The sequence below is a fragment of the Candoia aspera genome, chromosome 13 (genome assembly GCF_035149785.1).
Source record: "Candoia aspera isolate rCanAsp1 chromosome 13, rCanAsp1.hap2, whole genome shotgun sequence".
Taxonomy (NCBI): domain Eukaryota; kingdom Metazoa; phylum Chordata; class Lepidosauria; order Squamata; family Boidae; genus Candoia; species Candoia aspera.
The window spans coordinates 15,008,878-15,036,499 of record NC_086165.1 but is presented as its reverse complement, the minus strand read 5'-3'; the positions used below and the strand labels follow the sequence as shown (position 1 = coordinate 15,036,499).

The window sequence follows — 27,622 nt, the reverse complement described above, 5'->3', positions numbered from 1 at the left end:
TTTATGGGTTAGGGAATAGTGTCATCCATTAGAGGCTGTGGGCTGAGTACCAAGCTCCTAAAATTGGCATCTTCAAATGCTCCCTCCGCTCCCAGAAAAACAATTATAACCTGGTGATTTCTATCCTTGGCTAGCTGACAAGGAAATACTTAGACTGTGCCTCAACTCTTGTTTTCCCTTTATCTTCATCTGACTGAAAAACAGAAGTCTAGATTTTCAATAATCCCACAGAAGCCCAACATTGTAACAGGAGTGGATCTTCCTCCTCCTCTTCTCTCCATTAAAGCTTTGGATGCAAGTTTTATTGGTGCAGTTGCATCACTTGTGAAAATGGTTGATGTTGAACTCAACCTAGTGTCTTTCATCAATAACTTTGAAGAGAAAAAAATAGAAAAATATACCACATGTGATAAGAAAGGATACAATGTTTTTCTTCTCCTTTCCCTGTTCATAGTATTTGTCCTGCTTTCTGTCTATTGTTTTTTTTAGGAATTCCAGTAAGGACAGCTTGGCAATTCAAAAGGTGTCTTGGAAACCTCCCAAAATTAAGAGCAGGGCAAGAATGAGCAACATGGAAAGGTTATTTGACAAAGCAGAATTGGGATAAATGATCTTTGTGTTTCAAAATCTTCATGCAGATTACAGGGAAGAAGTACGTATTATCTATTTACTTCTGTGTTAATAATCCACCACAAGGTTGGAATGCCCTGTAGCAAAGATATAGGGATGTATAATTCAATCAGAAAGAGGAATGATAGACTAGCCAAAAACAATCCCCCAAGGACAAAATACTCAACTGGTAGAGCATATCATAACCCTCTTTCTTCAAAGACAATTAGATGTAATTAGCATCTTTTTAATCCAATCAATCCACAGTCGTACAAAAACAACTTCTGTTCATCAATGAAAGAATATTAAATATTCCAGCAATTATCATACGGCCCTAAAGAAGTGTTTTAAATTGTCTAAAAGCTCCTTTGGCAGGTCAATTTGGGAAATATTCTGTCACTTAGTGGCTGTCTAAATGTAGAATTGTAGTGATTATTAGTAAAAAAAAAAAAAAACTTCGTTGGCTATTTGTGCCCTAGCTACTTATTATTAATATTACATACCTTACTGAGGCATGGTACAAATCAGAAGAAAACACAATACTTATACAGTTTTGTCCAATAAAATGAGTCCATAACTTAGCAGCCAACCCTATAAAACCAGTATTTGTAATACAAATCAAACTCAACAGCCATAAATATTTAAAAGAACACCCCATGAAACAGCAAAGTACACATACATTCATAATTACTATAACAAATATTAACCTGAAAACTACCAATCTTAATGAGAGTAGAGTAAAATAACCAGGCCCCATTCTAATATACTAGTCCAAAAAAAAAGTTATTTGACTCTTTTTAAAGGTTTGACTCTTTTTAAAGAAGTGACCATAAGGAGAGAGTTGATCTCACTGTCATGGGACAATGTCCCTGAAAGCATGAAGCCTGGAGACTGTGACCCTGAAGTGGGAGAATGAGAGAAGACCATGCCCCAAGGAACATAAGGGACTAATAGGGTTGTAGGAAGAAATATGGGCCAACAGATCAAGGAATGTTGTAACCAAAGAACTCTAAACCCAAGCACCAGTAGTTTGAACTACCTCCAGCTTGAACAGGGAACCAGTACAGAGTCCTGCAATATAACAAAATATGAGAATAGCCTGGAAGGTCCAGAACAATCCAAATGGCTGTTTTGGACTAGGATTAGGGCTAGAGAGAGGAACTGGGGACACCTCCAAGGAGATCATTGCAACTGTCTGAATCATCAAGTATGAATCAAGTATGAATCAATCAAAGCATGTCCCAATAAAGCCATAGTCCCTTCCATCAACACCCATCTCCTGATCCTATGAACCCATATGATAATTTGTGTCACAGTCAGATAATCATCAATCAAGACCCCAAGACCACAGGCAGAGGAAACTAGGACAACCCAGGAGCCTGGAAATCAGTGGGGGGAAACACAAGAGGATGGAAAGACCTGGGTTTCATCTGGGTAACAGTGATACTAAAAATCGGGACACCCAGACTGATTCCTGTGGGACAGCTGCACTAAGGGGAAATTTCTAGCATTGTAAGCCAACATGCAACACTGCAAAAGAATGGGAAGACAGAAGACTTGAATCAAACCAGTGCTCAGCCAATGATGCCCAAGGATCGTAACCTAGACAGCAACTTGCTTGGTGGACAAGAGTAGCAAATGCTGATTCAGGGCCAAGAGAACCAGCACCAATGTAAGGTGTTGAGACTTGGTCAGCAGAATATCATTCTGAGCTGAATGACCTCTCTGATTGACATGGATCAAGAAGCCCATTAGAGGACAAATAAGGAATCAGTGTGGCAAGGCAACTCTCTCAAGAACCTGGGCTGAAAAAAGAAAGCAGGCACACAGGCTGATAACCAAGACACAAAGAGGTATCCAAGGAAAGATGCATTTTTTCTTCAATAAAGAATTAGACATTCTGTCTGGGAAACTGCCAGAGGGTAAAAAACAATTCACCAGGCAGATAATATAGGGCAGGAAAAGAGGTAGGAAGGGTGGGGGCATGGGAGAGGTTTAGCCAGGGCTGGTATGTGGGAACATCTCCTACTGTATGGTTGACTGGACCTCCTCCTCCAAAACAGGAGTCAAGTCACATGCAGAGGGAGAAGAAGATAAGAAAGGTGGCAGAGGACAGCTAGTGGAGGGAAAGGAATAAGCAATATTCACCCTCCTATGAAAGATTTCTCCCAAGCTCTCAGCTGAAACAGCAGAGCTGAGATACAGCATATTCCCCATTTCACTGATAGATAGTGCCAACATAGAATAAAAGGTGGAGACAAGCCGATGAGGGGTCCTGGTTGGAGACTGAACAGCAGCCAGAAAGAAAGCCTTCTTTGTCTCTCATGGATGACAAAAATAATTAGCCGTGGCTATTCTGTGCATGACCACAGCCTATTTATTTAATTAATTAAATCTTAGAACTACCCATGCTTTAGCTGCATTCACATTTTCACCCAGCACCATGATTTCCTCCCTATCAATTTACTGGATTAACTACAAGTGACTGGGTTGGCTACACATATTTACACATAAATCTTGACTATACAAATGACTATATTCACTCAACATGTGAACACAAAAACCAAACACATCATATTCTGTGTATACAGTATACATACATACTGTCATGTTCACCATTCCAATGTTGCCGGTACATCATAACGTTTCGCATGTCATTTGGCTGATGTGTGTTTCGTCTGGGAGGGGAGGAGGATTCCATCTCATGGGATTGTTATATGTTAGTAGCTGGATTGGAACGTGTTTGGGTTATCTCGTGTGTTCAAGGTTCCTTTCCCAGGACATCAGCAGAAATGGTTACCAGCACCTGGGGGGGGGGGGGGAGTTTGCAATGGCATGGCGAGGGGAGGGATTACGTTTGAGCCGAGGGTTTTTAGTTTGTATTTGGCGCGCTTTTGCTCATTCTCAGCTTTCTCTGTATTTGCATACTATTCTTTAATAAATCAGATATCATTAAGTTCCTGCTTGTGAGTTTGAGTCTATTAGAGTAGGCAATCATTACATAAAGCTGAGAATCTCAAAAAATTTTCCGTTAGCCTTTCCAGATTTATTTTGTGAGGGAGAAGTGCTAGCGATGAGCAAACCAAATCCCCAAACCACGGAAAGCGAGGAATCGAGCAAGGGGGAACCCAACTCCACGGTGATAAGAACAGAGAGTCCTTCCTCGAGAGCCCTCAGAAGTTCGAGAGGGGTCGAGCTCCAGCCTAGGAGAAGAGGAGGTTGGAGGTAAAAGAACCCCTGAACCGACCGGTGAGTCGCCAGGCGAGCTGATCTCCTGGGATGAAACACAGGGATCCCTACCAGGGATGTCCAAAATGTCTTGGAAGCAGCGATACCCGATGTCCCCAACCGTGGTGAGGCAGGAGGAAAAGGAGGTTTCCCAAACCCCTGACCGTATAAAACTGGTGGAGGCCAAATTGGAGTCACTAGAATTTATGTTTCAGAAAATGTCCATGGACTGGGGTCCCCGGGAGAGGAGGAGAGAGGAGTCTAGTAATAGGCATTCGACTCCTTCTTTGCCCCCACCTTCCCCGGAGGAAAGGAGTAGGACCCGGCGCAGAGAGAAAGCAAGGGCGCCGAGGGTGAGAATTTCAAGGTCCCCTCCTTGAGAGCGGAGATCCCTGGGAGCTAAAAGGAAGCCCGACCGCCCAGCTGTGGCGAAGGGACCGCCCAGAGTGGGGGTTAAGGACTTTACCGTTAAATTTGATGGAGATCCAACTAAGCTATCGTTCTTCCTTACCAATGCAAGGAGGTATATGGATGAATGGGAACCGTATTTTCGTTCAGAAAGAGCCAAGATTAATGCCATTGCCACTAAGCTCAAGGGGTGGGCTGCCGATTGGTATGTGCAGTTATGTCAATCGGATGCCCCTGAGCTGGAGGAGTTTGAAGAATTCCTGTGGGCGTTGAAACTACACTTTGAAGACCCGTTAGCTAAAGAAAGAGCAAAACGGGCACTGAGGGAGCTTTGCCAGGGGCCACAATCGGTGCAGACTACGCTCTGGAATTTAAGGCTCTGGCTGGGAAGGTTGAGAATTGGTCCCAATCTACATTAATAGAACTTTTTAAGGACGGTCTGAATACGGAGGTCCTGAGGTGGTCGCTCGGCAGGGACGACCCAGATACCCTGTATGAATGGATAAAGCTGGCAGGGAAGGCTGAGCATGCCCATGAAACCTTCGCTCACAGGAAGGTGATGAGATATTCCGGGCTCAGCAAGGGTTCCCGCACTGCTGCGCCCACTGGAAAGTCTGGTCAACATGCCTGGGAGGAGGAGAGGGAGCACCGCTATGAGAAAGGGCAATGCCTCCAATGTAGGAAGGAAGGTCACCGAGCGGCGGCGTGCCCGAAGGGCAAGACCGGGGAAATCTCCCTCCCTACCCAGGAAAATGAAGGCAGCCATGGCTGAAACTGAAGTGGAGGAGGTTCCTTACTTTGGGGCCGAGGGGGAGCCCGATCTACACCAGCCGGCGGGAAACGCCAGCCACCTGCTCTAAAGAGCGCCTGTGGGCAGGTGGTAGAGGATGGGCGTGAACATATTTTGGTGAGTGCCAACTATCCCACACTGACCATTAAAGTGAAGTTAGGCTCCCGCACAAGAATCGTTGAAGTTTGGGCATTGATCGATTCAGGGTGTTTGCGTTGCTTGATGCACCCTGACGTGGTGGCTGCTTTGGAGTTACCCAGCTTTCCACTACAATGTCCCATGATTTTCACCCAACTGGATGGTTCTATGGAGGGGAGGAAACCAGTCACCCATTTCACAGGCATGGTGACGTTGCAAATGGGCAGCCACCATGAGGGGCTGCTGTTCATGGTGGCGCCTGTGGGGCATCCCTTAGTGATTCTGGGGATTCCTTGGTTGGTCCAACAAAACCCCTATATAAATTGGGTGCACAGGACTTTGACTTTTGGGGATGGTTTCTATCAAGCCCCTGGGGAGGACGATGCTCCGGAGGCTGCAGTGGGGAGGGCGGCGGCAGCAACCCCGCATTTCACTGTCACACCACTGGAGGGCTTGCCAGAGCAATACCAAAGCTTTGCAGATGTGTTTGGTGAGAAAGAAGCGGACCAACTTCCACCCCATCAAAAAACTGACTGTGCGATAGAGTTGGTCCCCGACGCTCAACTGCCCAAACCAAAAATCTATGCCATGACGCAAAAGGAACTGGAGGCGTTGAGGGATTTTGTGGACAAAAACTTGGCCAGGTGTTTTATTGAACCAGCAAATTCGCCAGTGGGCGCCCCTGTCTTGTTTCAAGCGAAGAAGGATGGGACATTGAGACTTTGTACAGATTACCGCGGATTAAATGCAGTCTCGATATTAAACAAATATCCTCTGCCATTAATAAAAGACATGTTAGCACATCTGGCTAAGGGGAAAATCTTCTCTAAGCTGGATTTGCGGGAAGCCTATTTCTGTATCCACATACGGGAGGGGGATGAATGGAAGACTGCTTTCAATTGTCCACTGGGTTCTTTTCAGTATAAGGTTTTGCCTTTTGGGTTGGCGGGGGCACCAGGGGTGTTCATGCAATTGATCAATGAAGTGTTACATGAACATTTGTTCAAGGGTGTACTGGTCTATTTGGATGATGTTTTGATTTATACTGAAATGGAGGAGGAACATGAGTGCTTGGTGAAACAGGTGCTTAGCAAACTGAGAAAGAAAGCTTAGCATAAAGCTCAGCCTAAGTGTGAATTTCATCAGACTCAGCTTGACTACCTGGGGTACAGGATCTCTGACAAGGGCATTGAAATGGATCCTGCAAAGATTCAAGCTATTTTGGGGTGGGAGTGCCCGCGTACCCACAGGCAGCTCCAAAATTTTCTTGGGTTTTCCAACTATTACCGCCAATTCATCCAGGGGTTTGCAGAAATTGCATTGCCTCTCACTGACTTGTTACGTACGAAGGGGTTGTGGGGCACACGTAAGGTAAAGAACCCGGGGGCATTGCTCAATTGGACACCTGAATGCCAGTTGGCTTTCGACAAACTTAAAAGCCTGTTCACTGTTGAACCCATTCTTCAACACCCTGATCCCACTAAACCCTTTGTGGTTCAAGTGGATGCTTCCGATTTCTCAATTGGAGCGCTCTTGCTGCAAGCGGATGCTGATGACCGCCTGAAGCCGTGTGCGTATCTGTCCCGAAAATTTTCCAAGACGGAAAAGCGATGGCATGTTTGGGAGAAAGAAGCTTTTGCAGTCAAGGCTGCTTTGGAGGCATGGCGCCACCTCTTGGAGGGGGCTAAATGTCCTTTTGAGGTTTGGACTGACCATAAAAATTTGGAAGCGCTCAGCACACCCCGTAAGCTCAGTCCTAAGCAGATCCACTGGGCTCAATTTTTCAGTCGCTTTGACTTTAAGTTAAAATTCATTCCGGGCAAGAAAAACTTCCTAGCTGATGCGCTTTCCCGTCTACCCCAGGATTCGGTCCAGGCACCTGACGTTGTGGGTACAGTGTGGACAGCACCCCAATTGGGATTGCAAGCTGTCACACACAGTCAGACTCGTGCGCAGCTGCCCCCAGCTTCGGTTTCACCGGCTGGGGGAAGGACGCCAATTCCCTCACAATTGCAACAACAGTTCCTGCTAGAGCTGAAATCTGACACTTGGTTGCAGGCAAATAGAGAATGTTACATTTGACAGAGGCTTAGCTTGGAAGCAAAACCACCTCTATGTCCCTGAGAGTTTGCGAAGGGAAATTTTGATTAGGTCTCATAATGATAAAGTGGCTGGTCATTTTGGGTTTGTCAAAACCTTGCATCTGGTACGCCGCCAATTTTGGTGGCCCACATTGAGACGTGATGTAAAAAGTTATGTTGCTTCTTGTCCTGTCTGTGCCATGTCAAAACGGAAGGGGGGTAAACCGCAAGGGCTGCTGCAGCCGGTGGCCAGCCCCTCCCGTCCCTGGGAGGAGGTTTCCATGGACTTCATTGTGGATTTGCCTCCTAGTCAGAGAAAGACTGTGATTTGGGTGGTAAAGGACTACTTTTCTAAGCAAGCCCATTTCATTCCATGTGCTTCTATTCTGTCTGCTCAGCAATTGGCCCGCCTTTTTCTAATCCACATCTACCGGATTCATGGGAGCCCCTCCCGCTTGATCACGGACCGCGGGACACAGTTCACTTCTCAATTTTGGAAGGCATTTTTGAAGCTGGTGGGCACCAAGCAGGCATTGTCCACTGCGTCGCATCCGGAGACTGACGGATCTATGGAGACTATTAATTCGAACCTGGAGCAATTTTTGAGGGCATTTGTCAACTATCAGCAGGATAATTGGGTTGATCTGCTACCTTTTGCTGAGGTGGCTTATAACAACGCCGTCCATCAGAGCACCGGGCGCACCCCTTTCCAGACTGTTTTTGGGTGCGATTTTGTTCCCATTCCTGAGTTGCCTCAACCCCCCACACAGCCCTGCTCCGCGTCTGATTGGGCTGCTCAACTGGCAGATTCCTGGCTGGTGATTCAGCAAGTATTGGCTGATGCCCAATCTGCCTATAAACTGCATGCTGATAAGCGACGAGCCCTTCAACCTGCTTTTAAAGTTGGTGATAAGGTCTACCTTTCCACTAAGTTCATTAAGTCCCCTCAGCCCTCGAAGTTGGCTCCCAAGTTTGTTGGTCCTTTTCCCATTGTGGGAGTTGTGAACCCTGTCACGTTTAAACTGGATTTGCCACACAATCTGAAACGTTTACATCCTGTTTTTCATTGCAGCTTACGCAAGCCTGTCAACCACTCAGATCATTGGCATCCACAACCCCCACCTCCTGCTCCGATCATGATTGACGGACAGCAACATTTTGAGGTGAAGGTCCTTGATTCTTGCCGTCTACGTGGCACTCTGCAGTACCTTATTTGCTGGAAGCACTTTCCTCACCCTGAGTGGGTGTCTGCCCGTGATGTACAATCTCCTCTTTTAGTTCGACGCTTTCATCTAGCTTATCCTCTCAAACCTGCTCCTTAATGTTTTTGGGGGGGCGGTATGTCATGTTCACCATTCCAATGTTGCCGGTACATCGTAACGTTTCGCATGTCATTTGGCTGATGCGTGTTTCGTCTGGGAGGGGAGGAGGATTCCATCTCGTGGGATTGTTATGTTAGTAGCTGGATTGGAATGTGTTTGGGTTATCTCGTGTGTTCAAGGTTCCTTTCCCAGGACATTAGCAGAAACGGTTACCAGCACCTGGGGGGGGGGGGGAGTTTGCAACGGCAGGGCAAGGGGAGGGATTACGTTTGAGCCGAGGGTTTTTAGTTTGTATTTGGCGCGCTTTTGCTCATTCTCAGCTTTCTCTGTATTTGCATACTATTCTTTAATAAATCAGATATCATTAAGTTCCTGCTTGTGAGTCTGAGTCTATTAGGGTAGGCAATCATTACACATACCCATTGCAGTATTCCCTTTCAGGATAAGCAGGATTATAAAGGGTGCGGACATGCAGAAATAGTAATTCAGGGAAAGGAAGGAAAAGGAAAAGGAAATATAGCTAAAGCTAGCTTACATCAATAGCACTGGCTATATCTCTCTGTATTTTTCTATCGTACAAAACATCCTTGTTTCCACCACATCCATACATTGATTCATACATTGCCTTTTGTTTAAGAAAAGCAGAGCCACAGAGTAGGCACTGTACATTTTAGAATACCTTTCAACAACGCACAACAAAAAAAATCAGGAACTTAGCATACATGGAAATAAAAATAGGGCTTTACCCATCACATATACTTTGGCCTTCTATAGACTTTCTGTTACTTGGTTGACTTCCCTTCACTCTGGAACCAGGGGTCCCATTGGTTCATGGCCTTTGTGCTTAGCTGATATTGGTACTGGACACACATACCTTTGGATCCATTCTGAGGAAGTTGTGTGGACCTCTGCTGCTGAACGTCGATCTTTTAATGGTCTTGCTGTGGTGGAAGTGATAATAGTCTTCCAGGCTTCCAACCTATAACAATCAATGTACAAAAACAAGTCAGGAAATTAACCAATTCAGGTATTCATTTTCTTCAACATGCATGTAAATCAGAGATGCAGAAAATACTGAAATGGAATATTTTCTGTGGTCTTAAATCAGCCTTCCTCAACCTCATGATCTTCAGATCTCTTGGTGCTAGAATTCCTAGACTTACCAAACAGCATAGACAAACACAATCATGGTTATGCTAGTGCATGGGAATGAATGCAAAATCCATAGCTGGATGGTATTTTTGTTCTTAGTAGGAGCAACACAAAAGAATTTCTGATCTTTTTAATTCTCCAAAAACAAAGGTCTACAAAATTAGGAGTGTGAAAAATATTTTGAGCTTGAAACAGTTGTTTCAAATTCAAAACAAGCTGATCTGACCTTACTGGATGGGTTCCAGTGCTGTTCCAGAAATGTTTCAAGCTGGAAATAGCACTGTTTCCAGTTCTAAACTGAATTTGAAAGGGGTCTGTTTTCAGCTTGGAACCTTTCGAGAATGGCTGGTACAGCATTAGAACGCTTTCTGCTGACGTTGGAAAGTGGTCTTGAAGCTGGAACACAGCATTTCAAGCTTGACACTTCTCAAATTCTTTTTTTTTCTTTAGGTTTTGCAAAGAACATAACTAACCCAAACTAATAAAGAGTAAAAGGGGCAAAGGAAGAAAGAAAAAAGAAAGATGAAAGAAAAAGTGCAGAAAGAAAGAATAAAAAGAAATAGAAGAAGCTTCCAATTTCTTTTGCAGCAAATATAAGTTCAATTACAAAATTAACTCTTACTCTGTGGTTGCAAAAAATAAAGTTCCCTTTTTTCTATTATCCAGTTTTCTTTCTAATCATCAAAACCACAAATCATAACTGATGGTTTTTCCATTTCATGCAAAAAGTCTATAAGGGGTTTCCAGTCAGCCATAAATGTGGATATTGTTTTTTCTCTGAACAAAGAAATCAATTGAGCCATCTTCGCAAGTTCCATCATCTTCGCCAGCCATTCCTCCATTGTGGGTAGTGTCGAACCTTTCCACTTTTGAGCACACAATACTCTCGCTGCAGTTGTCATATATATATAAAACAAAGTTCCACGGCATTTTTCTAATTGCTTGTCCATTAGTTCCAAAAGAAAGAATCTTCTCAAATTCTCAATGTTTTGCACATTATAGCGCAAAACATTTTGAGCTGGAAATGCCCCATTAGGAGCTCAAAATAGCTGTTTCCAGTTTGAAACCAACTATTCTAATCTGTGCCATCCCAATATTTTGAGCTAAAAGCCAATGTTGCTTTCAGCTGGGAACATTAATCTGGGAGTCAAAACACTTCTAGCAATGTTGGAGCAGAATCAAAGCATGACCTGTAAGGTCAGAACAGCTTATTTTGAATTTGAAATATTTTGAATTTTTTTGGACCAAAAATACAAACTATGGGGAAGAGGGAAGGAAGACCCAAATCAGGCCAAAGGTCACAACCATAAGGTCTGCAGTTTAAAATTGAGAAAGGCTAAGATGGCTGTGATTACCCATCAGGCTTAACCAGATCAGGTAAAGTCTTAGTAGATAATTCACAGACATTCTAAGCTTTGTTAGTGTTAAGCTTTATTAAGTTCAGCCCAACCTGGTTGGTTAGTTAATGACTCAATCTCTTGTGCAAATTTGGAAAATGGATAAAACAAATAACACCAGATTAAGGTGTTGTGTGAATGCAGCTGACATGTACCTCCAATACATTTGGCAGGAGATCAGGTTAGGAAAAGCTGCCCTTAAAGAAAGATTTGATTAAGCATGATTGATTGTGTCATCTAGTCATTTTCAACTCCTAGAGACCACATAGATAAAGCATGATCATTAGACTTACATTTAGTCAACTTTTTTTTTAAAAAAGGAACCTAATATTAATTTAATATATCTTAGTAGACAACAATTTGAACTGAAATATTTAGTAAAAAGATTATATAATAAATGATGCATAATGAGGTTTAACTCCTACACTGAGACAAATACAAAACTGTACCTAAAATGTCCTAGGAACAGTCATAAAGATTTAAAGACAGTGACAGAAATTTAATTGTATTCCCCTACTATCCACCCAACAGAATGGATTCTTTCTCTCTCCTGGAGAACCCTCACCCTTATTTTTGTGTAACCCTTCATGCTCCTTCCACCCATTTTATTCCCAGAACTAAAAGTTCAGGGGGTGAAGAATGGGGAAGATCTACTCTGCAAAGAGAAGCCTCATCATCTAAAGTTGAGGGACTTTAATAGCATGTTCTCTCCATACATTAGTTGTTTAAACTTTGGTGATGAGCATTGGGTACACTTCAACATAAAATGTGGGTCTAAAACTACCTTCTTTTTCTTCTTAAGAATCTCTATGAGTCACATTGAGCCCTGAGGTATTTAAAGAAACACCTCCTGGCAAGTTGTTGAAACCCAACGTTTTTCTTGGAGGCATTTCTGACTACCTAATTTTTCAATTGCTAGGGCACTCTGGAGAATGAGCTAATTCTCTGTGGGCACTGCTGTCCAACAGGCATGATTACCTGCCCCAGCTTGACTGTTTGCACATTCACATTTACACAGCTTCAAAAGATCAGTTATGCTACTGTATTTAAGTTAATCTCCTTGGATTGTCTAGGACTGAGTCCCACTGGAACCAAGATAGAGAGGTGCACGGTCCATCTGTCTAATCTTCTGTTTAAAGCTTTATGTGAATAGGTAAACTAAACATTTTAGCCTCTTACTAGATGAATGAGCTAAACTGAAATGGGAAAAAAAAAATCAGAGCTCCAGTTCAACAAAGTTAACCTTTATAGTTCCCCAGCATTGTTATAGCAACAAAATCTGCTTTATCTGAAAAATGGCCCCCCAAGTTACAAAGCAGGCAAGAACTTGGAATCAAAACCCTCAGAAAAACCATCTGCCCCTCACAGGTGCACCCATCTGAGAAGAAGCTAAAGGCTATGATTGCTTTGCTGGTGCAGCAAGGATCTGCATGCTTATTCCAGGAAAATGGGCTCTAAAGAGCAAACAACCCACTGCTTGGAGACACATTCATGTTCTCCAGGCCAACAGCTGCAGAGACAATAATTGTAACCCTCCAGATCATTTGAGGTTGAAACAAGGTAATCACAACTTTATCCAATGGAGAGGAGATGAGAGAAGAACAAGACCCCAGTGTTGGTCAAGTTAGAAATCTAGCCAAATCCACACAGGTTCTGTAGAGCTGAGCATCTTAGAGAACGTTTCTTAGTTGTATTGATCTGCTAAAACTGCAGTCTTATAGACATTTACCAGGAAATCAACCTCACTGAAAACCATGAACCATAATTTTGATTGGAGGTATATCAGACTGCATTATGGAACTCATATTTATTTGTCAGATTTATATCCTGCCTTTCCTTTGGAAGCTGAAAGCAGCAACTATAGAGACCCTTCTTCCAATTTTTCTCCACCACCACCCTGTGACTAGCCTGAAGTCAATCATTAAGTTTCCATGGCTGGAATCTGGCTTTCTGCATAATTCTGTATTGGAATAAGTAAACCATTAATATAAAAGGCAAACAAATATTTCATTTTTTGATAATGTACAGTAGGCATATGTCATAACGGGTTTCACCTTCATACACTCCTGTGGAGATGGAGGAGGTACATAATAGGTGGGATTACATAATGCACTAAAATACATTTGTTTACCCATTGTTTATTGGCTAAACCACAACTGATTGAGTTCATACAACACACTAAGCCATAAATCATGGTTTAATAGTTGATTTCCCATAGCATGCTAAGCCAAACCTAAACAAACCAAGTTAGCATGATGGGCAAACACAGTCATGTTGAGGTTTACAGCATCCTAGAGCAAAGGGAGTCACAGAAATCCTTTATCAAACCCACACACAGCTCACTTGCTTCTGGTTCCTATATGACACCAGTCATTCCCTATTTTGGACTACACTTCCTATCTTGCCCAGTTGATTTGGTGCAATCTAGGAGATTAAACTAACAAGAATGCTTTTTATTTTTGAAGCAGTTCAGTTCCACTAATGTAGGGTTGAGAAACTGATTATTGCTCCTTCGTGGATAATCAGGTGATCGATGCCGGTAATGAGAGGAATTAGAATCCAACATATCAGCTAAGACATATTTGTTTAACCATGGTTTACTGAATAAATCAGAATGGGTTACATCTGCACAACACATTTTGGTTTTGTGCAGCATGCAAATCCTACCATACACACCTCCATTTGGATGAAGGAGTGGGGGATAGACACATACCATTATTTTTTTTAGTTTTTTTTTAAAAGAGCAGTATGTTATTCAAAAATAACAGGTTGTTTCTCCATCAAAGTTGTTTTAAGTTTGTAGTCTGTCCTTTAAAAAAAATGTAATAATCAATGCAGACAGAATATAACTAATCCTCCAAGACCCTTCAGCAGAATGGCAGAAGCAAGTTTGATTTTTGCTTAGCTGCTGCCTCCCAGGGAGTAAAGGTTATAAATAAGCAGAGAAATACACATCTATATTTAGCCTGTAGAATAGTGTCTAGCACACTCTAAAAAGCAAAATCCCCCAAATGAATTATGGAAAACAAAATGTCAATGCCTCCATTCATGCAACTGAACCATAAACCAACCAACCACATTTTAACCTAACACATTGTGGTTGGCCCATAATTCAGTATGTTGTGAGAATCTGAAAAATGGGTTAAAAAAAAACAAGGTTCAATTAAACCCAGACAGATATATAGGAGGGCTTTAACCCTGGGCCTTTTCTGCTGCAGCCTGGGCTGAATGAGCTGCCATATCAGCTGTCTGCACTAGAAAGCAAGCTTCAGCTTGGGTCTTCCCTTCCAAAGCAATGAGAACATGCTTGGTTTAGAAATGCAGCAGGGGATAAAGGGTTAAAAGCCTTGCATCTAACCCACATTCAGAAATAGATTGGGAAATGGTGTCCCTATTGTGATATGCTGTAAAAATCAAGAACGGCACAGGATAAGCATCTGTTGACCCTTCCACAGAACCACCCGCTGTTTGAAGGAATGTCCCATCCAGGTCCACTTGGATGAACCAGCAAGCACTGCAGACCTGAATGCTACCACTCAGAGTTAGCACCCTGAGAGTAGACAGAACAGCTAGAGATCACTCAGTCCCAACCTCATCCACTGTGAAGTGGATTGCACTCAAACTGTCCCTGGTTCTAAGTTTGCATTTTTGGTATGAAAAAGGTTTATGCAAAACTGTGTTTGGGGTTATTTGGTCAACCAGTGGAGCTCTCCAAAGTTCTGGAGACCCTGACATTCAAGCAGCTGCCGTTAAATTAGCTCCCCAGTGTTTCTACTCCTTGCCTTGTTAGATCTCAGCACCTTCTCCTTGTTAGTTCTCCCATATCTACTCCCATTTGCCTTGTTAGGATGTTAGCTACCCTCAGCTTTTGATTGATTTTTCCGTATCATGCTCAGCAACCTATAAGCTTTCAACCCCAAATGGAGCAGAATATTAAGGGAACCAGCTTTCAAAAAAAATAATAATAATGTCCAAAATGACAAATGGGCACCACGGAACTCACATGCTGTCTTTTCACCATACTGGTGGCATGGCACTGCAACGAACTATATCTGGGAATTTGCAAAATTAAATATTTACATCTCCTCCAGAAAAACAATTGGGGAGAGGAAAAATTAAGCTGGAAGACACAAGGGAAGATGAATACATCAATCTACTGTTTTTCAGGCTTTCTGACTGAGGCCACACATTGTGTTAAACTATGGTTTGCTTAATTGTGGCTTGTTGACAACCACAGCCATATGCCTGAGTTTACAAATCACAGTGGCTGGGTTAGCATAAATTAAGCCAAAACCTAGCAAGCCACACAATAGTTCAGCCGAATAATGTGTGGCTTCTGTTTTAATCTGAAATAGAAGGGAGGGCCATGTCTTAGTAGCAATGTAATTTAAAGGATCAGCAATGGTCACAGTAGAAGGCAGTTTCTTTCTTAACCTCCCTAGGAAGTTCCTTTTGCAGCAGCCCAGCCTTGTAACCCCAACTGTACACTTGTTCACAATCATTTTCCTGCTTTGCTAACTTGCATTCTGACTCGCTTCTGCATTTCAGGAGACAACTAACATCCCTGCCCTTTCCAACTTGTATCTGCAGGTTGAACAAAGTCATTTCCACCACAACGAAGGTCACATAAGTCAACGTTAGAAGTTCTGTGAGATAACACTGCACGTGCTTGTAGCTGTAACTGGCATGACTGTTTTTGCTTTGTACAGGCTGAACTTCATGCTTTATATCAGTCATGGAAAATCTGAACATCCATCCATCAACCCGTCTATGCAGACATCAGGAATGAGTTTTTATCATTTTTAAAAAACATATATTACTATTTGTGTGTACATACAACCTACATTGGCCAGTTTTTGCAATGCCTCTTCTCTTGTCTCTGTTTTGTTAGTAATTTATTTCTGCAGTACTACCTTCCTGATCTCCTGCTGGTAGAGTTTACATTTTCCGGTCTTTATTATGTTCATTTAGTTCTAAACTCTAAATCTAGTTCTAATCTGCAATCCCTGGGGTCTTCATTTTTAGTATAAATTAAATTCATAAACAATCAAGGCAAAGGAGCATTCACATTCTCTACCACCCGCAAAGAGCTATGCAGTTCTCTGTTTGTCATTTCTAAGTTCTAAACGCAAGATTGGAAATGCACCACTAACAAAAGAGTGCAGGAAAATAAGCAGCTGGAGAGGCCAAAAGAGGAAAAAAAGATTCAAGGCCAAAGAAAAAGATGCAGCATCATAGAAACATAGTTTCCTTCAGGCACAGATGTCTGCAACATGACCCTGTTCTAACAAACAGATGAAGAAATAATTCAAAATTGAGAGAAGGCACCTGGGAATCCCAGCTGGAATTATTTCCAAAGTCTATCTGGAATCTCCTCTCCCTACCAGGCCAATTGTTATCAATAAATTCATCTGGTTGTTAGTCTAACTAATAGTCCATTTAGCCCAGGTCTATTTGATCTGGCAGCAGTTCTCAAGTGCTCAATAAAACATTTCCAAGTCATCTCATTGAACAGACCTTTGAAAGCTATATCACCAATGGACTATATATAGCGGGCATGCTGCAAGATTTTCTAATACATGTGAGCTTAGACAGTTTTAAGCTTTCATGTAGTTAGTTTTAACTTAGTGTGGCATGTGAACCCAAGCATCAAGACTTGTACCACAAACCAATGTTTTAAAAAAAGTCATGGTGCAGCTCAGCCTTGTTCCACCTAGGCAGTCTCCAAATGCATGAATTTTAACTACCAGAATTCTTAGCAATATAAATGTTTGCAGAGGAATTTTGGAAGTTAAGGTCCAAGTGTATGAGCCCAAGTGGAGGAAGTCCAGCTTAGCAAGCTGCATGATCCCAGCCCGCCCCCCCTCCTCTTTTTGAAGAGGCTTATCCAGTTTTCTCCACTGTTGCCTTCCAAAGGCACCATACACTAATACTAATCACCTCTAGCCAGCATGGCCAATGTGATAGGAATTACAGTTCACCATATCTAAAGGGAATTGAATCAAGGAAGGCTAACGTAGAACTTGTCTTCCTAAAGGCCAGTCCTGTCATTCAACAAATGAACCTTTGTCCCATTCACTAGCACTGTAAGGAATCCTACTTAGAAACTGGGAGACCATGAGTTCTAGTCCTCCCTTAGGCCAGTCACTCACTCTAGCTCAGCCCACCTCCTAGGAATGTTATTGGGAAAATAGGAGGAACATTATGCACGGCACTTGAGGGGTACAAGATAAACGCAAGAGACCATCATCATCATCCCAGAGCAACAGAATTTCTGCTGCTGTAGCAGCATTGCTAATACTTTTAGCCAAGTGCCCAGCCCATTCTGAAGACAGGCACCAAGAGGAAAGGGGCACTACTCCAAATTTCCAATCAAGGTCTTCCAAAGGACCTGCTAAGATCAGCCATACAATCAATTGACCATGCCAATATTCATTTGCAAACAGGACAGATAGCATCAATGGGGTCAACTCAAACTGCTCCAAATTGTTAGGGCTTCCCAGATGTGCAGAAGTTCTGCTCTTTTGCCTCTGTCTGCAGTGCCATGCTTTGATGCCTCCAAGCCATCAGATCGGTGCTGCTTGGCTCAGCCTGTTTACATCTGCAGTGCGCAAATCCTAAACAATGAAGAAGTGTTCTTCGCTCTGTAACACCACCACTGTTAGCACATAGGCTGCTCTGTTCCATGGAAATGGGGGCCTGCCAATTGCACCCAAATAAATGCTCCCCGCCAGGAGGCTAAGGGAGGCATCTATCACTCTTTCCTACAATTGGACATGATGCGTCCCAGGTCTGGACTACCTTGAAGGGCTGACAGTAAAACATCTATAAAGTGTAAGGTGTCAAAGTACTCCAAAAATAGTACATATAACATTTGAGAGAAGAAAAGACCACCTTCATATTATAAAAGAAAGGCAATCAGCAAAGAAAAGCAGTGAGGATAGGATCAGGCAAAGAACATAACCAAGTCTCCTCCAGGAGATGAGTGGCACACCACCATCCAATACAGACTTAAGTACCAATTCCACAGACTTGGGAACCATCTATCTCCATTTTGTCAGTTTCATTGTGATACTCCTTCGCATTGCAAACAACTCCAGAATCAGTTTATACATGCAATAAAAACCAGAATAAAGCAATCTATGAAAGAGCCAACTCTTAGGGGGAGCTAATGGCTGGGAAAAGCAATACCAAAAGATCTATCTGAACAGGTCAGTGGGGGAGCTTGGCATTCTATAGGGAGAGGTCTTTAATAGGACAAGAACCATTATGGAGAAGGCTCTGCTTTGTATCATCACGAAACAGATATCTGTAGTGGAGTCCTTGTTGCTGTCTCTGAGCTTGGTTGTTTGCCTGCAGATATTTCGTTACCTGACTAGGTAACATCACCAGTGCTACTGATGATGTTACCTGTTGCAAGCAAACAACCAAGCTCAGAGAGCACCAAGGACTCCACAGTTCAACCCTGAGCTACAGGTATTCTCTTCTGTTAGATATCTGCAGGCCATAGCCTCATGTATCCCATTATTGAATCCAAGGACAGGAATGATGTGGAGCAAGTTGGGGCATTTGGAACTCTTTACCTAAATCTTGCTTTAGCAGATTTGTAGGTCAGTGGATTTGAACCATGGCCAGTTCCTCCACTCAGTTCATGTACCACTTTACTTGGCAACCTGCTTCTGCCTTGATTAGTGCTTCTGGAGATGATGTTCTAGGCTGTATTCACCCAACATGTGAACATATCATAGGTTTCAGCATGGTTTATTTAAATTAATGCAGATGACAGGGTTTGGATAACACATTGAGTCCAAAGTAATTAATCATACTTTAGTCTATCATATTGTGTGACCCAGCCTCCAAGCTGTGCTTCCTGGGAGAACTCCAATCCTAGTTACAAAACTAATTTATGTTACAACGTCTCAAGAGGTTGGCATGATTAATAAAACAAAACTAAAGTCTGTTTGGCTAAATTGTGGTTCAGTCCGTTGCACAAACCCAGTTAATATGGTTAATTTTTGGTTCAGTGGATTGTGTGAATTCATTCTACCATGGGTTTGTATAATCTTAGACCACAACTATTGATTTCAAGACATTTACCTATTTCAGTCAATTTTGTCTTCCCCATTTTGCCCTAAGGCACCTTAAATATTTAACATCAGAGCTTGTTGGCTTAACTATACTGAAAGGAGGGCTGAAATGTTGAAGTTAAGTCAGAATTTATCACCAGTCCTTTTAGTACACAGACAAATTGCCCTGCTACCAGGACAGAGAAGCAGTGAACCAAGAAACAGTACTGAGCCAGCAAGGAAAGCAATATGCAGGGATTAAAAAAATAATTTAAAAAACTTCTTTGCAGCTGAAGAACCTAAGAAAAAAAGATTGCAGGACTTCCTGGGAGAATCAAAGTTCAGCAGAGGTCATCACAATGAAAACTCAAAGAAATGCTGGAAAGAGTTTTAAGCCAAGAACTGACAAGGTTCTTCAAAGGTTTTGACCATTACAAACTGCAGTCCATTGACACATGCAGACAAAATGTCAGGCTTCAGCCCAGAGAACTGTACCATTCAGGCAACCTCCCAAGAACTTCTGGTAGGCATTATTTCAGAAAGTAGGAAGCCATCACCAACTGCTGTGTTTTAAGAAAAAGTCCTATATGTAGAAACATTTCTTGTGTATCTTTCTCCTTCCTGCCCCACATAAGAGATATGAGCCAACTGCTCTGCTTCTACTTGTTTTTGCAACCATTAGTTTTGCTATCGTGTTGTGTCTTATGGACTATGTAAGAACTCACTCTCTCATACAGAGAATCTTCTGCAAAGCATCAGAAACACCAGGTGTAACTACTATTGGACCAAGATTTGCAATGAAGACAAAGGATCCGTTTAGATCCAAGGTACTTCTTCATTCTCTCATAGATAGTAACAAGTGCTTCGTGTGGAATGCTACGTAGCATTATGGTTTGAATGATAACTGAGTTACCTTCAAACTTGAGTTGATTGCTTAGATATTTGCTAACAACAGTGTCCTCTTCTCTCCTGGCATCCTACTAATCATGTGGGGAAATTATGTACATCGTAACCCCAATAACCCATTACTAGTGCCCTTGATCTTCAGCAAAGGATCGTTACCTTGCTGTGGTGCTGAAGCTTGAGCACCTCAGAGATGCCATGAGCTAAACCGTGAAGGGCCACCCAAGACGGGAAGGTCATGACAGAGAGGTCAGACTAAATGCGATCCCTGGGGAAGGTAATGGCAACCCACCCCAGTATTCTTGCCGTGAAAACTAAATGGATCAGTACAACCAGAGATATGTCGGTATACCATTGGAAGATGAGACCCCCAGGTTGGAAGATGGTCAAAATGCTACTGGGGAGGAACAGAGGATGAGTTCAACTAGCCCCAGACGTGATGACGCAGCTAGCTCAAAGCCGAAAGGACGGCTAGCAGCCGACGGTGCTGGTGGTGAACGGCGAATCCGATGTTCTAAGGATCAACACACCATTGGAACCTGGAATGAAAGATCTATGAGCCAGGGCAAATTGGATGTGGTTATTGGTGAGATGTCAAGATTAAAGATAGACATTTTGGGCATCAGTGAACTGAAATGGACTGGAATGGGCCACTTCACACCAAATGACCACCAGATCTACTACTGTAGACAAGAGGACCACAGAAGAAATGGAGTAGCCTTCATAATTAATAGTCAAGTGGCTAAAACAGTGCTTGGATACAATCCGAAAAACAATAGAATGATCTCAACTCGAATTCAGGGCAAGCCATCTAGCATCACAGTGATCCAAATATACGCCCCAACCACAGATGCTGAAGGAGCTGAAGTAGAGCAGTTCTATGAGGATCTGCAGCACCTACTGGACAACACACCTAAAAGAGATGTTATTTTCATCACAGGAGACTGGAATGCTAAGGTGGGCAGTCAAATGACACCTGGAATTACAGGTAAGTATGGCCTGGGAGAACAAAACGAAGCAGGACATAGGCTGATAGAATTTTGCCAAGACAATTCACTCTGCATAACAAACACTCTCTTCCAACAACCTAAGAGACGGCTTTATACATGGACTTCACCAGATGGACAACACTGAAATCAGATTGACTACATCCTTTGCAGCCAAAGGTGGCGGACATCTATATAGTCGGTAAAAACAAGACCTGGAGCTGACTGTAGTTCAGATCACGAACTTCTTCTTGCACAATTTAGGGTCAGTCTAAAGAGATTAGGGAAGACCCACAGATCAGCTAGATATGAGCTCACTAATATTCCTAAGGAATATGCAGTGGAGGTGAAGAATCGGTTTAAGGGACTGGACTTAGTAGATAAGATCCCAGAAGAACTCTGGACAGAAGTTCGCAACATTGTTCAGGAGGCGGCAACAAAATACATCCCAAAGAAAGAGAAAACCAAGAAGGCAAAATGGCTGTCTGCTGAGACACTAGAAGTAGCCCAAGAAAGAAGGAAAGCAAAAGGCAACAGTGATAGGGGGAGATATGCCCAATTAAATGCAAAATTCCAGAGGTTAGCCAGAAGAGATAAGGAATCATTTTTAAACAAGCAATGCGCGGAAGTGGAAGACGACAATAGAATAGGAAGGACAAGAGACCTCTTCCAGAAAATTAGAAACATCGGAGGTAAATTCCAGGCAAAAATGGGCATGATCAAAAACAAAGATGGCAAGGATCTAACAGAAGAAGAAGAGATCAAGAAAAGGTGGCAAGAATATACAGAAGACCTGTATAGGAAGGATAACAATATTGGGGATAGCTTTGACGGTGTGGTCAGTGAGCTAGAGCCAGACATCCTGAAGAGTGAGGTTGAATGGGCCTTAAGAAGCATTGCTAATAACAAGGCAGCAGGAGATGATGGCATCCCAGCTGAACTGCTCAAAATCTTGCAAGATGATGCTATCAAGGTAATGCATGCTATATGCCAGCAAATTTGGAAAACACAAGAATGGCCATCAGATTGGAAAAAATCAACTTATATCCCCATACCAAAAAAGGGAAACACTAAAGAACATTCAAACTATTGAACAGTGGCGCTCATTTCACATGCCAGTAAGGTAATGCTCAAGATCCTGCAAGGTAGACTTCAGCAATTCATGCAGCGAGAATTGCCAGATGTACAAGCTGGGTTTAGAAAAGGCAGAGGAACTAGGGACCAAATTACCAATATCCGATGGATAATGGAAAAAGCCAGGGAGTTTCAGAAAAACATCTATTTCTGTTTTATTGACTATTCTAAAGCCTTTGACTGTGTGGACCATAACAAATTGTGGCAAGTTCTTAGTGGTATGGGGATACCAAGTCAACTTGTATGCCTTCTGAAGAATCTGTATAACGACCAAGTAGCAACAGTAAGAACAGACCACGGAACAACGGACTGGTTTAAGATTGGGAAAGGAGTACGGCAGGGCTGTATACTCTCAGCCTACCTATTCAACTTGTATGCAGAACACATCATCCGACATGCTGGGCTTGAGGAATCCAAGGCTGGAGTTAAAATCGCTGGAAGAAACATTAACAATCTCAGATATGCAGATGATACCACTTTGATGGCTGAAAGCGAAGAGGAACTGAGGAGCCTTACGATGAAGGTGAAAGAAGAAAGTGCAAAAGCTGGCTTGCAGCTAAACCTCAAAAAAACCAAGATTATGGCAACCAGCTTGGTTGATAACTGGCAAATAGAGGGAGAAAATGTAGAAGCAGTGAAAGACTTTGTATTTCTAGGTGCAAAGATTACTGCAGATGCTGACTGCAGTCAGGAAATGAGAAGACGCTTAATCCTTGGGAGAAGAGCAATGACAAATCTCGAAAAAATAGTTAAGAGCAGAGACATCACACTGACAACAAAGGTCCGCATAGTTAAAGCAATGGTGTTCCCCGTAGTAACATATGGCTGCGAGAGCTGGACCATAAGGAAGGCTGAGAGAAGGAAGATAGATGCTTTGGAACTATGGTGTTGGAGGAAAATTCTGAGAGTGCCTTGGACTGCAAGAAGATCAAACCAGTCCATCCCCCAGGAAATAAAGCCAGACTGCTCACTTGAGGGAACGATATTAAAGGCAAAACTGAAATACTTTGGCCACATAATGAGAAGACAGGACACCCTGGAGAAGATGCTGATGCTAGGGAGAGTGGAAGGCAAAAGGAAGAGGGGCCGACCAAGGGCAAGATGGATGGATGATATTCTAGAGGTGATGGACTCATCCCTGGGGGAGCTGGGGATGTTGATGACCGACAGGAAGCTCTGGCATGGGCTGGTCCATGAAGTCACGAAGAGTCGGAAGCGACTAAATGAATAAACAACAACAAAAAGTGCCCTTGGTAAGAGATCTGTTTTTTTTTTAATTCTCTTTTTGCACACTCTATTTCAACATAATTGTCCTCATTCCAAAGGTTATCCTACATGTATCTGGAGATGAGCCCCAGAAATAAGTCAACAAGATGGATGCTGGATCAGAACATGGGGTAAAGCTGTACTGCAAGAAAAGAAAGTAATGGAGGGACCTCCAGTAGAAACTGCCAGATAGATAGGTAGGTAGGTAGGTAGGTAGGTAGGTAGGTACGGAAACTTTATCACAGTGAGGTTAACCAGACTCCCATTATTCTCCTCAAATATGCAATGAATACTAAAACATTTGGGTTCTCACCTTGTGTTGAGCCATAAACTACAGTTTATAAATCACAATAGCTAAACTACAAACAAACTACCTTAAGGCTTAATGTTATACATGAATCCAGCTTCTGATCAAGGTGTCTTTACCTGAGTTAAATTCCTTCTTGCCCTTGTATCTTAGATGTATCACTCTAGATCACAGCTGTGATCATGCTGGCTTAAGTCATGGTTGACTGAGTAACCTGAGTCGAGGGTTCATACAACTGATAGACAACCATGACTGACTGACAATGGATGGGTTCACACAACACAGCCATAAACAAGCAAGCCACATTTTGGCTTAGTAAACTGTACAAACCCAGTGCACAAATCACAAGCATGCTGGGGAAACATACTGTAAGTGAGGCTTCTCCTTGACTTGTTCACTTTTTGTCTGCATGGAAGAAGATGGGCAGTGAGATGCAGTCATCAGTTCAATCACATGAGCCCCTTGTATAGTTTCAAGCAGTACAATCTAATTCCAGTTTACCACCAACAAAATAATTAGAAAGTGGGCTAAGAATCCTTTCAACCAGCAAGCCACGGAGGACGACCAGAAATTCACAACCTACCGAATGACCTCCATTTGAGCCCGAAGCAATCACAATATAACCTAAAGCACAATGTGGCACTCTCCTGTTGGACTACAAGTAATAGACTACAACCCCCATCACTCCTGGCCCAAGTCCAGCATCCTCTTCTCACAATCACTAACCAGAGGCTGATAGAAAGCCTACACAAAAGATATTAATGAAGAACAGTAGCCACCTGCTTGTATTGCCAACCAATCGCTATTCACAGCTATCCTGTCTTGGATGCTGGATGCCTTCCCAGTGTTATCACCCTCCCTGAGCACTGCCCAGCTTGTCAATCTCTGCCCTCAAATGTGGTGCCCTCAACTCTTAGAGAAATTTCTCTCGCTCTGTCGGACATTCCTTGCCTTTTGAAGCAATGCTTTTTCCCTTCCCAGGATTCATTAATTAGGAAAGACAATTGGCTGTGTTTTGATAACTGGGTTTGCACGTCATCCCTTAACCATGATTTACTGCACTGGTTGGGCTCACCCAGTTCACTAAGCCTAACCAACAAGGGACCTCATAACTTAAAGTACTGCATAAACCACCTATTATTTTTTCAAGGACTAGCTGGGTCTGCACAACATATTTACCTATGGTTAACTGTGATTTAATCCAGGAACCTCAGTTTTTGAATTCACAGCCCACACTAAACCTTATACTAATTGCATGGACTGATTTTACAAAACAAGCTAAGCTAAAATATGCTTGGTTAGTTTGCGTTTCAGTATGAACACAGCCAGTGGCTTTCCTTTCCTTGTTTTTTTTAACGAAGACCCCTAAGCCAAAGGATCATCTTTAACTCTGAGATGGGATAGAGTAAAAGAGACACTATTAAAATATGCAAAAGCTGCCAAATACAATTAGCCAGGGGGATAAAAGACAGTATTGGCAAGAATCTCAAAAGTTCCAGTTTTGCAGGTATTTCAAGACTTTCTCCTTTCTCCATTGCCTCCTGTCCCAATCCCTCCCCCCCCCCGAAAAAAGACACCTACAGAGAAATCAATTAATCTTACATATATTGCATCTGGGAAGAAATATATAAATAGCTTTATAACTGGTATTAAATTGATAAGGGCATGTTTTGCTGGGCAAAAATTAAATATTGATTCATTTCCAACAGTCAGTTTCCTCTGGAGTCTGTCTCTGGTTATTTTTCTGGGGTTTTTTTTTTCCTTTCTTTCAGCTGTCATGATCTAGCTAAGTAATTACCTTTGGGGTCCTCTCCTTTTGCAAATCTCCACTCTAGTCCCTTGGACACAAAGGTCCTCAGCAAAAAGTTGAGGTTGGAGATTAAAAGTTAATTGGCCGTGAGCCAAGGGGAGGAAGAACAGCTGAAGAAAGGTTGTAGATGTGAAAGAAAACCCTGGAAGAGCCACAAATTCAGCTAAGGATGGGGGCGGTTATGTATATGAGGGACTTGGGGCAGTTTAGCCAAGGTAGATGATAGCTTCACAGGCTGTCATAATTCCTAAAAACCAGCAAAGCCCTCCTTCAAACTTCCTGCTCATGAAAAAACACAGCATTCATCCAAGAAGCAACCTCAGAAATAAGCTAGGTTTTGCCGTAGGGGACGTGGGTTCAAAATCCCAGCATCTATTGTTCAAGCCAGAAAAGAACTTTGCCTGTGCTGGAACAGATGGAGCCACTCAGGTCCACCTCAAAATATGGCAGCTCGTTCACTAGAATAACTAAAGGTGAGATTTACCCAGTATGGAAGGGTCTTTAGTCCAAGCCATGCAAGCAGAAATGGAGAAATTTGCTCTTTCACCTGTCCAGCATTTCCCCAGTCATCCACAACGTTCCTGGGCATTTCGTTTGCATTGCAACACCTCAGCAAATCTGTGCAAAACCAAGAAAGAACCTGGCACCATTTTAAAAAGTCTAGCAAGCTCAATGGGATGATGTGCGCTTTCCTAAGCTAAAAAGCCCCCTCCAGCGGGCAAGTGATGGGTAGGACACGCTCGGCTTCAGCCCAAGGAAACATCTGCTATCAATTTCTACAAGGCACCGATCCAGTCGAGGAGATCCTCTTCTCTAGCAGGGAAGAAGCACCAGAAGCTTGAAATCAACGGAGAGTTGATCTGACCAACATGTCGCAATCCTTTCCGTGCCTACTCAGAAGTAAGCTGCCCCGGCTGATGCAGCGACTGGGGAATCTGCCTCGCTGAACCTCACCAAGTCCACTTCGGCCAGGATAGCACCGCGCCCAGCTTGACCTGAGAGGCATCGCCTCGCTAGACTTAGCAAAAGTGGAAAATCTCAGCCTCGGACAAGGGGGTATTTCTCCCTTCCCAGGACGGACACCAATCCCTTCAGCTCTTCATTTGATCTAACAGGACCTCGCACTTTGCCTTCAAACCGGATCGGGACGGTTTACGTCGCTCCCTCGCTGGTTTCCCCTCCGCCAGACGCCTCCTTCAAGTAGAAGGGGGCTCGCGGGAAATAAAGCACTGCCAAGAGTGGGAAAGTTCTTTCGGGAGTGCAGCGGCGCGGTGAAATTACAGGAAAGGGGCAACCGGGTGGGGGGATCTCTCCCACCACCCCTCCGCACGCCCCCTCCCTCGACTTCCAGCCCCTCGAAACAGCGCGAAAGTTGCGCGCCTCACCTGCCCGAGGTTCAGGTAGCCGTAAGCGGAGGCCAGCCGGTCCGCCTCGCCGTGGCCCCCCAGCACCCGCACGGCCCAATGGTTGGTGTAGACAGTCCGGGAGCGCCTGGCCAGGCAAGCCGGCAGCGCCGCCAGGAGGAGCAGGCAGGTCTCCAAGGGGCGCATGGCGGCGGCGGCCGGACCTGGACGCGCCGAAGAAGCCCCGCGGGCGAGCGCAGCGCACAAGAACGCTGCCCACTTGGAAGCCCGGCGAGAGCGAATCGCAGGCAGGCGACCGCCTGCTTTAGCCCGCCGGTGGGTGGAGCCTCGACCTCTTAAGGCGGACGCGGCCGCGGGAAGCCGGGAGGGGGTGGAGGCGCGGGCTAGTGGATGGCCTCCCCCTCGAGGGGGGCGCGGGAGCCAAGCGTCGCCGTCGGGTCCCAGCTGGGACGGGCAGTCCGGCCGTGGGTTGCCAGCCCTCGTTTCGCTCCCCGCCTCACAGCTCTTTGGCGGCGGGTTGGACTTGGCGTTAGCGATGCTGCCAAAGGGAGGACGGGCGGCGGCTGCTGCGGCTGGCATTCCGTCTCTGGCCGGCGAGGCAGCCTGGCCCGTCGGAACCGAAGCCCGACGCCGCTGCTCGGGGAACTCCGGGCCGAGCCGA

General features: G+C 43.8%; 1 protein-coding gene across 3 annotated transcripts in view; it reads right to left on the bottom strand.

Moving 5' to 3' along the window:
- PCSK6 (proprotein convertase subtilisin/kexin type 6) overlaps window positions 1-27,240 on the bottom strand; it is an 87,852-nt gene extending 60,612 nt beyond the window's left edge. The window contains exons 1-2 of one of the 3 annotated variants that reach the window (XR_010068690.1): window positions 26,983-27,240; window positions 9,451-9,555 (exon numbers count right to left, since the gene is read on the bottom strand). Coding sequence is in view for 1 of the 3 variants with exons in the window: in XM_063314397.1 (XP_063170467.1) it covers window positions 9,451-9,555; window positions 26,983-27,147 (270 nt within the window). In the remaining 2 variants the exon portion in view is untranslated. The remainder of the gene's footprint in view (window positions 1-9,450; window positions 9,556-26,982) is intronic. The other 2 variants (XR_010068689.1, XM_063314397.1) reach the window with 2 other exon arrangements.
- Between the last annotated feature and the right edge of the window lie 382 nt (window positions 27,241-27,622).